The sequence below is a fragment of the Pleurodeles waltl genome, chromosome 11 (genome assembly GCF_031143425.1).
Source record: "Pleurodeles waltl isolate 20211129_DDA chromosome 11, aPleWal1.hap1.20221129, whole genome shotgun sequence".
NCBI classification, from domain to species: Eukaryota; Metazoa; Chordata; class Amphibia; order Caudata; family Salamandridae; genus Pleurodeles; species Pleurodeles waltl.
Window position 1 is genome coordinate 739,302,128 of NC_090450.1, and position 14,661 is coordinate 739,316,788.

General features: G+C 47.1%; 1 protein-coding gene across 4 annotated transcripts in view; it reads right to left on the reverse strand.

Annotated features, from left to right (window-relative positions):
- Positions 1 to 14,661, reverse strand: part of OSBP2 (oxysterol binding protein 2) — a 1,025,274-nt gene that overhangs the window by 64,526 nt on the left and 946,087 nt on the right. For all 4 annotated transcript variants that reach the window (XM_069214447.1, XM_069214445.1, XM_069214446.1 and 1 more), the window contains 2 exons: positions 13,866 to 13,961; positions 7,187 to 7,371 (listed from right to left, as the gene is read on the reverse strand). In XM_069214447.1, the coding sequence (XP_069070548.1) occupies positions 7,187 to 7,371; positions 13,866 to 13,961 (281 nt within the window). The remainder of the gene's footprint in view (positions 1 to 7,186; positions 7,372 to 13,865; positions 13,962 to 14,661) is intronic.

The following is a 14,661-nucleotide window of genomic DNA, read 5'->3' on the forward strand; positions in this document are numbered from 1 at the left end:
TCCTACCACCAAATGATATCAAGTGAAGAAATCAAAGCTGCATGTTCCGAGAGGAAGTTTTGACAAAAATAAGTGAGAAATTACCCAAAGTGTTCTAGGATCCCACTCACACAAGCCAAAATGAAAATCTGACTGTTATGCAACTGCCAGTACAAGGCATAATGGGAAATGGAAGCCCTTGATCTGTTCAAGGGGCAGAGTGCTGCTTTAACAATTATAATGTAAGCTGATTAAGCTGTTCTTTTCCTATTTGAACATGTTAGGCTGTACTATTTGGTGCTGTGCTGTAGTTTTCAGAACAGCAGTATTAATGTATTAACATGTCAAAAACTGCAAATATTTGAAAAATGTCTCTTGCATAAGTTTTTGAATGTGATTCGCTACATTTGACATGCTGATCTCTTCACCCTCTCACAATCTGATATATTGGATATAGGTGTTCTGGGATCCATGCACAACGAGGAGACTTATTTGAACAATCTGATAGAGACTTCTAGCTGCAGCTTCCTTACCTTAGAATTCCCTGGCGTCAGCTTCGAATCCGGAGTTTTTTCTAAGCAGTACCCTGCGCGCGCGCCGTCGGACGGCGTCGTTTGGATCCGCGTGCGTCGACCAGCTCCGCGTGCGTCGTCAGCGTCGTTGGAGTCGTCGATGACGTCACGGTTGTCTATATAGACGCCGTCTCGGCGCGCGTACGTCAGTTCTTTTCCGTCCGCGCCGGTTAAGTGCAGTTTTGGAAAGAGCTACCCTGCTTCGACGGTTTGTCAACGCTTTTTTGGCTGTTTGGAGTCATGTCTTCGAGAAAGACAGGATTCAAGCCGTGTGGTGCGTGTCATCGCACCATGTCGGTGACGGATCTGCACCGAGTTTGTCTTTGGTGCCTGGACAAGGACCACGATTCCACCTCGTGCTCCGATTGTCGGGCCATGGGGCCGAAGGCCTTGAGGGAGAGATCCCTTAAGATTCTTGCGGCCCGACATTCGTCTTCGGTCGGCGCGACTCCGCGGAGGTCACGGTCTCACAGTAGGAGGAGGTTGCGGCACCGCTCCCGGTGACCCAAGTCTTCTTCCTCGCATTCAAGGTCATCGGAAGGTAAGAGGCACAAGAAGAAGAAGTCCAAGCGGACTTCGTCTTTGCCACGCCCGTCGACCGACGAGGCGTCTAGGGAACGTCGACGTTCCGAGTGCGGTTCTGCGGAGCCGTCATCAGGGTCGAATCCGCATCTTCCCCCCTTTCCGGGGACCGTATCGACCCCTGCTCAAATAAAATAATTCTACGAGGCCATGCGTCTCGTCTTTGAGCGGTCTGTACCCTCGGGTGGGTCTTTGGGCCCCGTGGGGTCAGCAGGGGCCCCTTCGGATTCGACGCCGGCGGCTTCGTTCTCTCACAGTCAACCTCCTTCGGCGCCGGGTCCGACGTCGACGATTCCTTATTCCGGATGATCCGGAGCTGGAGCGACGTCGTACGACGTCGACTTCGACGGAGCCGATTCGGCCCAGATCATTGTCTGAGCATTATTTGGAACAGCCAGACGCAGGAGAGGAATGGGAGGGGTCTGAGGACCCTTTAGAATCAGGATTGCAGCAGGACTGGTATGTGGATCTAGGGGAGGCCAGTGGACTGGACACATCTCCAGATACTGGTATGCTCTCTCCTCCTAATGTGGCTACGGAGGAGGGGGCTTCTTTCGCTATGGTGGTGCGTAGGGCAGCTGAGGTCTTGGACCTAGATTTGCCTACGGTGCCAGTCAGGACGAATATCCTGACAGAAGTGCTTCAGCCGGGGGTGTCAACATCGGAGCCGTTGTTGCCCTTCAATGAGGCTCTTACAGACGTCCTTCTGGGTACGTAGTCCAAACCCAGCACAGGGCGGTCAGCCACCGCCATAGACCCGCTCCCAGCGACCCTAATTTCCTGACACAACACCCCACTCCTGAGAGCTTGGTTGTCCAAGCCTCTACTTCCCGTGGTGCCTTCCCTTCCGCTCCCCCGGATAGGGAATCCAAGAGGGGATTCATCTTGGGAAGAAGATGTTTTCTTCCTCCAGCCTGGCATTGAGGTATGTAAACACCTCTTGCCTATTGGGCCGTTATTCCCATACTTTATGGGATACGGTGTCACAAGTGCTGCCCCAGGTTCCGGAAGGCGTACGGGACACTCTCACCCAGGCTGTAAAGGATGGGAGAGATGTAGCCAAGTTTACAATTCGGTGTGGCTTGGACACGACCGACTCGCTGGGCAGAGCGATTTCATCGTCAGTGGCCCTACGTCGCCACGCCTGGCTACGTTCTACTGGTTTTTCAGGGGATGTCCACTCCAGCTTGATGGACATGCCCTTTGATGGCTCTCGCCTTTTTGGCGAAAAGACAGACTCCACGCTTGAGAGGTTCAAGGATTCTCGAGCCACGGCCAGATCCGTGGGCCTTTCAGCGCCAGCACGACAGCAGTCTGTCTTTCGCCCCTTCCGAGGCTTCGGGAGGGGCGTGGTACCACGCCAGCCACAGTTTAGTCACCGTCCTCAGGCTTCACAGCATCCCAGAAGAGGACGTGGTCGTGGTACCATCAGACCCAGAGGGTCTGGCCAGAGGTCGGCCGCCACAAAGCACCCCTCCACTGCGCCAAAGCCCTGATTCCCAAAAAGAAAAAAGGCCTTCGCCCTATTTTGGATTTAAGGGACGTCAATCTCTTCCTCAAGAAGGAGAAATTCAAGATGCTCACTCTTGCTCAGGTTTTGTCTGCCCTATACCAAGGAGACTGGATGGTAGCGTTGGATTTGCAGGATGCGTATTTCCATATTCCTATCCTGCCAAGCCACAGGCGTTACCTGCGGTTCAAGGTGGGCCACGAGCACTTTCAGTTTACCGTGCTTCCTTTTGGTCTCACCAGTGCCCCTCGGGTGTTCACAAAGGTGATGGCGGTGGTGGCAGCTCATTTGCGCAGGTCAGGGATTTCAGTCTTCCCCTACCTGGACGATTGGCTGTTGAAGGCGGTTGTATGACGGAACACCGACTTTGAAAACAACTAGTGCCTTAAGAACGAGGTCGGAACACCGACCTCATTCTTACTACTAATGATTTTACCACGAATGCCTTAACAACGATATTTCGTTGTAAAGGCATTCCTGATAAAATCATTACTAATAGGCACCATTCACCCTACATCCGTCACCCCACCCCCCCAACCCCACCCCAAAACCTAAAACACCCTGACCCCCACCCCCTCCCCAAAACCAAAAACATCCCACCCCCCCAACCCCACCCCAAAACCTAAAACCCCCTATCCCCCACCCCCTCCCCAAAACCAAAAACGCCCCACCCCCCAACCCCACCCCAAAACCTAAAACCCCCTAACCCCCACCCCCTCCCCAAAACCAAAAACGCCCCACCCCCCCAACCCCACCCCAAAACCTAAAACCCCCTAACCCCCACCCCAAAACCAAAAACGCCCCACCCCCCAACCCCAACCCCACCCCAAAACCTAAAACCCCCTAACCCCCACCCCCTCCCCTCCCCAAAACCAAAAACGCCCCACCCCCCAACCCCACCTCAAAACCTAAAACCCCCTAACCCCCCACGCCCTCCCCAAAACCAAAAACGCCCCACCCCCCCCAACCTCACCCCAAAACCTAAAACCCCCTAACCCCCCACCCCCTCCCCAAAACCAAAAACGCCCCACCCCCCAACCCCACCCCAAAACCTAAAACCCCCTGACCCCCCACCCCCTCCCCAAAACCTAAACCCACCACTTACCTTTGTCGACCCCTTGTCACCTGCGTCGTCCTCCTTCGCCAACTCCCTTCTTTGTACCTTAACCACGCATGTTCGTTGTTCAGAACATACGTAGTTAAGGCACAAAATAACAGAGTCGTGGTTAAAAAAAGCGTTGTTGCGCTTTCGTTAACCACGACTCTCGTAAAAAAAAACTCGAAATAAAGGATGTTTCCCGTTGAAGGCTCCTACGCCTCAGGCTCTCGTCACCCACCTCCAGATGACGGCGGACCTCTTGCATTTGCTGGGGTTCACTATAAATGTGCCGAAGTCACACCTGACTCCCTCTCAGAAGCTCTCATTCATCGGAGCTGTTCTGGACACAGTGCAGTATCGGGCTTATCCTCCCGATCAGCGGGTTCAGGATATTCAGGTTATGATTCAGATGTTTCGGCCTCTATCCTGTATTTCGGTGAGACAGACTTTAAAGCTGCTGGGACTCATGGCTTCCTGCATCCATTTGGTCAAGCATGCCAGATGGCGCATGAGGGCTCTGCAGTGGGACCTGAAGTTCCAATGGGCATAGCATCAGGGAAATCTTACCGACGTGGTTCAGATCTCGGAGAGGACTGCGGAAGATCTGCAGTGGTGGTTAGTGAACTGCGAATGGGTCAAGGACAGACCCCTCTCCCTTCCCCAACCTGATCTAACAGTAGTGACAGATGCATCACTTCTGGGATGGGGCGGCCATCTGGGGGAGGTGGAGATCAGAGGTCACTGGTCTCCAGCGGAATCTGGGCTCCACATCAACTTGTTGGAGCTTTGGGCGATCCGGCTAGCATTAAAAGCATTTCTTCCTGTTGTGAAAGGGAAGGTGGTGCAGGTGTTCACGGACAACACTACCGCAATGTGGTACTGCAACAAGCAGGGCGGTGTGGGGTCGTGGACCCTTTGTCAAGAGGCTTTACGCTTCTGGACATGGCTGGAACAGCAGGGCATGACCCTGGTGGTTCAACACCTGGCAGGTTCTCTGAACGCCAGAGCAGACGAACTCAGCCGAAAATGCTTAGAGGATCACGAATGGTGTCTCCATCCGGAGGTGGCGCAAGGACTCTTTCAGCAGTGGGGAGAGCCTTGGTTAGATCTGTTCGCCTCCGCAGAGAACGCGCAATGTCAGCAGTTTTGCGCGTTGGAGTTTCCAAGGGGGCTATCGCTAGGCGACGCTTTTCGTCGCGAGTGGATTTCAGGCCTCCTGTACGCTTTTCCGCCTATACCCCTTCTGCCCAGAGTTCTCAAGAAAATCAAATACGACCGGGCCCAAGTAATCCTTGTGGCTCCGGATTGGGCACGGAGATTTTGGTATCCAGAGCTTCTCAAAATGAGCATCGGTCCTCCAATCAGGCTGCCTCTTCGGAGGATCTTCTGTCGCAGCAGCAGGGGAAGGTTCTCCACCCGAACCTGTCAACTCTGCACCTTCATGCGTGGAGATTGAGCGGCGACAGTTGATGGTTTATGACCTCCCTCCCGAGGTCTGTGATGTCATTCTGGCAGCCAGGCGTCCCTCAACTAAGTCTACTCTGTCGTTGGAAAAGTTTTGTTTCTTATTGTTCAGAGAGGTCTATTGATCCTCTTTCTTCTTCTCTGTCTAACATCCTTTTGTTTATTTTGTCTCTCGCCCCAGGGTTCCTCCTTGGGGACTCTTAAGGGCTATCTTGCAGCCTTATCGGCTTTTCTTCAGTTGCCTGATCAACCATCTCTGTTTAAATCACCTATAGTACAGAGGTTTTTGAAAGGGCTTGTACATCTGTTCCCGCCTGTGCCTTTCGTTATGCCCCAGTGGGATCTTAATCTGGTTCTTACCTTCCTCATGTGTGCTCCTTTCGAGCCCTTGCATAACTGTCCTCTCCGGCTGCTCACTATTAAGACAGCCTTTTTGGTGGCAATTACATCTGCCAGGAGAGTGAGTGAGCTGCAGGCTTTATCTTCTAAACCTCCTTATCTCATGATATATCCTGACAAGGTGGTGTTAAGAACTCGTGCCTCTTTTCTCCCCAAGGTGGTGACCCCTTTCCATCTGGGTCAAAATATCACCCTGCCCACCTTCTTTGTACCACCGCATCCCTCTAAGGAAGAGGAGCGTCTCCATCGACTGGACCCAAAAAGAGCGTTATCGTTCTACCTTGACCGCACTAAAGAGTTCCAGGTGGACGACCAACTCTTTGTTGGGGTACGTTGGTGCAAAGAAGGGTCGGGCAGTACATAAACGATCCATTTCGCGCTGGGTTGTTCTCTGTATAAAAATATGCTACGCTTTGGCGAAGAAGCAGCCTCCTGAGGGCTTGAGAGCTCATTCCACTAGGGGGAAAGCTGCTACCACTGCGTTAGCACGTGGCGTACCAGTGGTGGACATATGTCAGGCCGCAACGTGGGCTTCTTTACACACGTTTCCGAAACACTACTGCCTGGATAGCCAGGTGAGAAGAGAGGGGCATTTTGCCCGTTCTGTCTTGCAGGACTTCCTTATATAAAAAAATATATATATATCTCCTTCAGACCCACCACCATGGGTTATAGCTTGGGTATCTATGCGAAGGTAAGGAAGCTGCAGCTAGAAGTCTCTATCAGATGAACAAATTACTTACCTTCGATAACGAGGTATCTGGTAGAGACTCTATCTAGCTGCAGATTCCTTACACCCGCCCAAGCCTCCCCGCTCTGGGGAAATTTTTTCTCATGTGGATATGTGTATATATATGTATATGTGTTTCTATGTGGTCATATGTATATGTTTTGATTTTGGCAACTTTTGCCTTTCTTACAGGCATGAAAGTGTTTTTCTCCAAACAGTCAAAGAGGTTAAAAGTGTATTGGTTGGTTCTTCCATGACTCTGTGCTTCTGGCCTGGGAAGTTGTGGAAAAGAACTGACGTACGCGCGCCGAGACGGCGTCTATATAGACAACCGTGACGTCATAGACGACTCCAACGACGCACGCGGAGCTGGTCGACGCACGCGGATCCGAACGACACCGTCCGACGGCGTGAGCGCAGGGTACTGCTCAGAAAAAACTCAGGATTCGAAGCTGACGCCAGGGAATTCTAAGGTAAGGAATCTACAGCTAGATAGAGTTTCTACCAGATACCTCGTTACCGAAGGTAAGTAACTTGTTCTTTAAGACTATAAATTGAAGATCCTAGGTTGCAGGTCATGGCCTTCGTTCTGCAAGACATCTATGTCCAAATCCCAGTAACTGTTTAATCTTGTTTGAAACTCAATGAGCTGATCCATGTCACAGAATGTCTAGAAAGATTCCACTACACCACAAACTTTGAACCTTGCCTAGCACCACAGGTTTCCTATGGTGAAGGAAGGGAGGGTGAACTTTAACCATAAATACTAAGCGATACTACAATGTAGACAAATTTCCTAAAATCTTTAAGTCCTCCTAAGCTAAGCAAAGAATTGTGACAGCAATACTTACGGAAGAGGGTATTTCTTCCATAAGAGAGTTGGGGGAAGTGTTTCGTAGACAGTCTTCTGTTTGCCCTCGGAGATGGTAATGGTACTGGTGCTTTCTACGATCTTTGCAGACTCCATCTTCTCATCCCAGGTCCCCGACAAAACATAGTGGGCTTTGCCATCGGCATCTGTTACCACACCAGAAACCTGAACAAGAGAAAATAAACAGTTAATGACGTGTTTATATTCTCAGTTATATTTCACATCAACATCCCTGAGCCAGTCAGCAGGATTAAAAAAATATAAAAATGAAAAAAGATACAATTGTACACAATCTACTTTGCACTCCTACATATATCCCTTGGACCTTAAAACCTCTTATTTCTAACTAAGCCAATTACCCACGACTAAACCGAAGCTGATTATGTGGTTTGGTAATACATGTAGCACAGCTCATTTAGTGATGACTGTTTGTCATGAATAATATCAGATTCACCATGAAGGTAATTTCTTAATACAATATCATTCTTGCACTCCTTTTTTCCCGAGTGATTGATTTCACAGCCCTAGAAATGCTGAGATTGGGTTACTGGATATGGCAGCATTCAGAGAACCTTCTGTCCAAAAGGTGCATCTCCAAATCATGATACATCCAGTGATTTGTGGTTACAATGGAAACCATAAAAGCCTTTGCAAAGGCATCATAACATTGCAGATATTTGACAGACAGTTACTTGGATTCATGCAGAAGTCCAAGCAGATGTCTGGCAAATATCTGCAATGTGTTAATGTCTTTGCAAAGCCTTTGGCATAATGACTGTGAATTATCAGTTAACATTTACGTCCTTCATGTGATAGCAGTAGTAGCTTTCATTGCTTTCTTGGGTGTGTTGAGCCGCCATAAGTAATGGAAAGTTTATTCAGCCAAGGAAACTGCTGAGATGAAATTCCCTCAAACCATTACAATAAAGGAAGTCTTTTCACAGTCCTACATTGGCCCTCATTCTGATTTTGATAGGAAAACTTACTTAGATTTTCAGATACTGATATTGTGGCAATCACTATTTCCCTAGGGTGAAACTTCTAATGGATTGCAAGTTCAGACCTCCACAATGAAAAATAACAGTGGGAAATGGTGCTTTTGACTCATTTCCATATGTTTTGTTTGCACATTCCAGGTTTCTGCCACACACACATAGTCAGATGTACAAGGCAAGCAACCAGTATCAAGAGCCTTAGGACCTGATTTAGAACTTGGCGGACAGGTTACTACGTCACAACGGTGACGGATATATCATCTGCCGAAATCTAAATTCCATTATGTCCTATGGGATATCCGTGACCGTTGTTGTGAAGTAACCCGTCTGCAGAGTTCTAAGTCATGCCCATAGTCTCTATGGGAAACTAGAACTGCGCCTTTTCAAGAAAAAGCCTGCAGAACTCAATTCACATTAGCTGATTGATTTATTGATTTGTGAACTTATTGAGCACACTCAATGGTGCATCATTCCTGACAAACAAAAAATCATTGACTGTAGGATGTTAGTGAAGAAGTTAATCAAAGTGCCTTATCACTGCCTAAATTTGAATGAGAACAAGTCTGTACAGCTAAGCGATATTGTTTGCAGGTGTCTATTACAGTTCCTGAATCAGCTAGAGTTGTCAGTAAAGTTAAGACATCACCTGACAAGACCCGCAAAGGATTACGGTGATAGTCCACAGCTCAGTGACATAAAATAAGCCATTTTATCTTACACTGGAGTTTAGTGGAAGGTTTCCTGGCTACACATTAGTCAATAATCTGTGCTTCTGGCAACACCAAGACCCTCATTTCGACTTCGGCGGCTGAAGCCGCTGGCGCCAGAAGACCACCAGTGCTGCCATATTATGAGTACTGTGGGATTTCCACCACAATTTGGGTGGAAATCCTTCAGCTGTTGTGCTGGTGGTCGGTGGCATAGAGGTGGCTCCACAGCCGCCACGTGCAGTAATACATCGTGGCGGTGTCCTGATGGTGGGGCGCTGCCGGCGGTAAAAGTGCCTATTCTCGTTTCCTGGCAGACGACTTCCTTGCCGGACAAGATAAGTTGATTGTCTGACAGGGGAGGGGGGTGTTGAATATGCTTGTGTAAATGTAAGTGGGTATACATGTGTGAATGTAAGCGTATATGCGTGTGTGAATGTAAGTGTGTATGCATGTGTGTATGCATGTGTGATTGCTGAAGTGAGTGCGTGTTTGGTATGTTTGTGTGAATGTGTTGTCTGCTGGTGCGAGTGAATGTGTGTATGTATGTGTGTTGGTGAATGCGTGTATGTATGTGTTTTGGTGAATGTGTGTTTGGGGGGTGCGTGTGGGTCAGTGTGTGCATGTATGCGGAGAAGGTGGGGTGGGGGGTGCTGTCTTGGAAGGGGGTGGGACGCCTGCTGGCGACAGGAAAGAAATTTCCTGTCACTGGCAGCCTTTCCACCAAGGTTTTCGTTGAGGTGCTACTGCCGGGGAAACCATGGTAGACAGGCGACTCTTAATTCTTAATACAGCCGGTGATATACAGTGGACAGCCGGCCCAGAGGTGCTGTCCTCCGGCCTGGTTGTACTACTGTCCTGGCAGTACCAGCGGGGATATGGCAGTTTGGCAGAGGCCAAACCGCCACTCTCGTAATGTGGCGGTCTTCATCGCTGGCCTGTCGGCGGTAAGACTGTCACTGTGGCCCTGGCGGTCTTTGGACTGCCAGGGTCGAAATGAGGGCCCAAGTGTGAAAAATCCAATTTCTCAGGAACAAGACTCTCCAGTTTAGCAATGGAAGACAACAATGTCACTTGGTGTGCAGTTAGAAGGTGATGGGCAGCTAGTCAGCACTAACGTCTACAAAAGTGTGGGTAGGTTTGTGGGAAAATGGGGCTAGGGCTTAGTTTCCTCAGGGGGTTCCTACCCATGGACACTTAGACACTGTCCTTCACACATTATCAAATGCTCTGGTCTTCCAAGCCAGGAAACAAAGGCATAGCCCAATACTTAGGTGGACTTAGGAGGGACATACGGAGGAAATATCTTTACACCTATTGTTAGATAGTTGTCTTATTTAGCTAACACCACAGAGAGTGTGTATGACACTTCTAAAAGCTATACTATGACAAGTAGTGTTTTTGACTCCATAATCAGAATAGTGGTAGTTGGATTTTCATACAGAACCGTTCCCTGTAATAAACTTGGCACAGAGAGGAGGAAGTATGCCTGCCCCTTTGGAATGTGGCTACCAGACATACACACAGAGACATGCTTAATAATTGGGGCTTATAGTGCATGGGAAGGGTATAGGGATTTATATTTGAAGAAGCAAGGGAAATACTATTCAAGTTCGTATTTGAACTTGCATCTCAGGTCTTTGCTCGGAAAAGTGCATAACATACCTTTTATACAAAACTTGAAATCTGTACACATTAAAAAATGCCCTAAATAACTTGGAGCATGGAGTCTGGTGATGTGCATGCAGAGGGTAAATTGGGTTAGGACTATGGGGTAGCACGAGTTCTTACTCTGGTGAATGCGATTAATCAGAATTCTTGATATGAACCAACTGAATGTAAAGGGTTTTCCACAATCAGCTTGGAGAACCGTTCAATTAGAGCCATGTGCATGGCACCTTTTCCTTCTATAATGTTTTATGCATATGGATTGCTCCTGGAAGAGATAGCACTTTACCTTTATTCTCAATAACAATGTATAGTCAGTGCTTAATTTGTGCTTGTTGTTTCCGGTGCTGAGCACCGGCACTTATTTGTGAGGGCCGGGGCTTATTCTTATGCCTCAAGCTGCGAGCAAAAGACACACATGGGAAAGACGGAAGAAGGAAAAACGAAAAAGCGTCATAAAGTGAGAAAGTAGAAAGTTGCAGGATGAGCTGAAGGGGCAGGGGTGGCCGTAAATGGATTTAAGAGGCCTGAGATGGCTTCAGGATTACACTGCCTCAGTATTCAGTGCTGGCAGATTTAATTACAGCAGCGTCGTGTTTAAGAGAAGGGCTTTGAGCACCAGCACCTCTTTATTTACAAATTAAGACCTGTGTATAGTGGCAGGTTCCAAACAACACTTTTCACTTTCTCTTCGTTCAATTGAGAGTTTTAATTTTCCTACTTGAGAGCTTCTTTCCCTTGACATGATCTTTGCAACTGCACAGCGATCACGTAGGTGATAGATGCAACAGCAGTTCGCTTTAGTCACTGATATCTGTACAACATATTTTAGCTAACAGGAATTTCTTACATAATTTTCTGTACAAAGACCAGAACAAAATCACACAATATAGACTCTATTTACTTCCCATATTGTGTTGTCAGTTTCCAAAATTTGCATTGATTCTACCTAAGTACTCATTCAGCCAGTGGGACATAGCTTTTATTATCATTCTAATGCAAAATTATATTTTAATTCCATGCATCTTAGATCCTTTAAGAGGAGGATACATACATTTTCGTTTTTGTATATTTTATACAGCATAGAACAGTATGCCATAACTTTATCCCCATCAGTGAAACACTTTGCATTACATAGAAACAGGGCATATAATATTTACACACTTCACTTAATGCACGGCATACATTCATTGAACAGTATCCACGTTATTGGTTGCAGAAAGTCAATGGGCTTGACTGGTGCAGTGTCTTTCATATCATTGGGCATCTCTACAGACTACAGTGTTGGCGCCCATTCCTAGTGTCTCTCCCGAGCCCTAAAACTCCAACCAATTTCCCCATATTTCGTGAAATTTACAGGAATATCCACAGGCTTCATATGTCACCCCTTCTGCTACCATGAACATATCCATTCCACTCCTTTTTGGGGGTTAGCTGAGCTCCCCACATTTTTGCAAGATACTTCTTGGCAACTATTAAGCCCAACATACAGAATAAAAGGTTAGATTGCGGTAGATTACTGGGGATTTCCAGAACGATAAAGCTGGGATGTACCATCATCTCTAAATCCAGGATTTGACACAGTTCTTGTATAATTAGTCTCCAGTACGTTTGTACAACATCACAGCCTGACAATGTATTTATAAACATTTAATTTTCCCTGTTACACTTCAAGTAAGTGGGGTTCGGATGCATTCCATTTTCTAGAGTTTGCGTCTGTTATAGTACCCACCATATGCACAATTTTTCATTGAATGAGGCGTAGTCTTACGTTTATGTCACCTCCCTTGGATGCATCAATGCTGCCTCCCAGTCTATGGTCTCAAATATATGCAGCTCCTTCTCCCACTTTACCCTTAGTTTCACTAATCAGCCTGGCATGTAATTAATGAGTCTGTTACATGTTTCACAGATTGCCCCTTTTCCTAGTTTGTCTGTTAATATTCTGACTTCCAATGGGGTAAACACATAGAGTTCTACCCGGATCAGGTTTTCTGCCAGGATCATGTTTCAACTCTATGGGGGTCATTCTGACCGCCAGGGCCAACGACCGCGGAAGCACCGCCAACAGGCTGGCGGTGCTTCCTGGGCCATTCTGACCGCGGCGGTAAAGCCGCGGTCAGAAAAGGGGAACCGGCGGTTTCCTGCTGGTTTACCCCTGGCCCAGGGAATCCTCCATGGCGGCGCTGCTTGCAGCGCCGCCATGGGGATTCCGACCCCCTTCCCGCCAGCCTGTTTCTGGCGGTTTACACCACCAGAACCAGGCTGGCGGGAACGGGTGTCGTGGGCCCCCCCCCCCCTAACAGGGCCCCACAAAGATTTTCAGTGTCTGCGTTGCAGACACTGAAAATCGAGACGGGTGTCACTGCACCCGTCGCACCCCTGCAAATCCGCCGGCTCCATTCGGAGCCGGCTTCATCTTTGCAGGGGCTTTCCCACTGGGCCGGCGGGCGATCTTTTGAAGATCGCCCGCCGGCCCAGCGGGAAAGTCAGAATGACCGCCGCGGTCATTTGACCGCGGTGCGGTCTTTTGGCGGCTTCCGCCCGCCGCCCGCCAGGGTCGGAATGACCCCCTATGTGTTTAAGGCTTGTCCTTACTTTCATATTCTTTTAGGGTCTTAACCCCAGTTCGGGTGTTTCCTTTGCAAATTTCTTGTTCTAGCTTATGGACAGGATACATACAATCTTCATATTGGGGATTCCTGGACAAGGAATGTTTATAATTCAAGTAAGGCTTTCCATCCATAGTTGTTTCTGCAATGATGTATAGAATCCACAGGCCATGTCTTTAATCACAGCTGCTTAGATCATCATGTTTTGGGAAACATCAGCTGCCTGAAAGCTCCCATTTGATCTTTCTTCTCAGTCTCCTTTAATATGCTGGTCATGAGTTAGGCTTTATATATTCTAGCCTTTGTCACAGCAAAACTTTTTATCACACATTTTAAAGCCACCATTCCAACTTTTATTCTGTAATGAGTTTCTTCCTACTGACCTCCAAGATTGCTCAAGGGTATGTTTGTGTCAGCTATAACATTTTCTAGATAGAAATTCCACTACAAATGTCATGTTATTTTTCCCCTCACAAATCAATTCCAAAGTTAATCTCTGCAAAAGAAGGATGTTAACCTGGTTTTGCTGAAAATATTTCTGTGATAAGACTTAATTGTTTTAAAGATATGCTTATTTGAAACATTAAGCAGTTCCTTCCTCTCTCACATCATGTTGTTTCACTGCATTTCCTTTGTGTCGTTTCTAGGAGGCACATCTCCCCGCCCTCTGACTTTACCTTTCTTGGAATATCCCTGGAGAAATAGCTGTACTGGGTAAACTTCAATTGGCATTTGTCTTTTGTTTTGTGGTTGACAATGTCTATATCGCCAGACTGGATAGAAAAAAAAAACAAAGTATTAGGTTCATGCAGTGGAACATCATCACAGTATCAACATTTTTCTTGGTGGTTAGGGAGCACAATGAAATGAAGAATTACAAGGGCTTAGTTATTGTAAATGAGTGAGATGTATGCCTACTTAATACCTGCAATTCAAGAGTGTGCTAGCTCCTATAGCTAGAGTGTGAACCAGAAACTGATGTGTAGTTCAACAAAAGCTTTATTATCTTAAGTATGACTATGTACAATCAGTGTATGAGTCTTCCTTTACATTTAGGGGATAGTAGCTCTTTAGTGAATTTACAAAGATGGAAGAAAGTTACCAGATGGACTCGGAATTGTAGAGAAAATATTTCCTATCAAGTCGCCTTTCATGCAAAGGTAGATGATGGAAAGCAGTGTTATAAAAAGAATGGTTTGAATTGTATGCGATATAGTTTGATAATATAAAGATATTTTAACAAACGATAGATGTTAACGGATATAAAAAGTGATTACAAAGTTTAAGATCAGTGATCAGATTAGTTACATTACAGGGTTGCTGTTTAGTCCACAAGAGTAGGAAAAAATTGCAAACCAGAGCTTACTTTATAGGAAGTCATTGATTATGGTCTCTGCCTAACTGACTGAAGTCAGATGGCTATGAAGTGCATAGTACAAAAACATGTATGCCTTTCATTTAATAGTATTATGG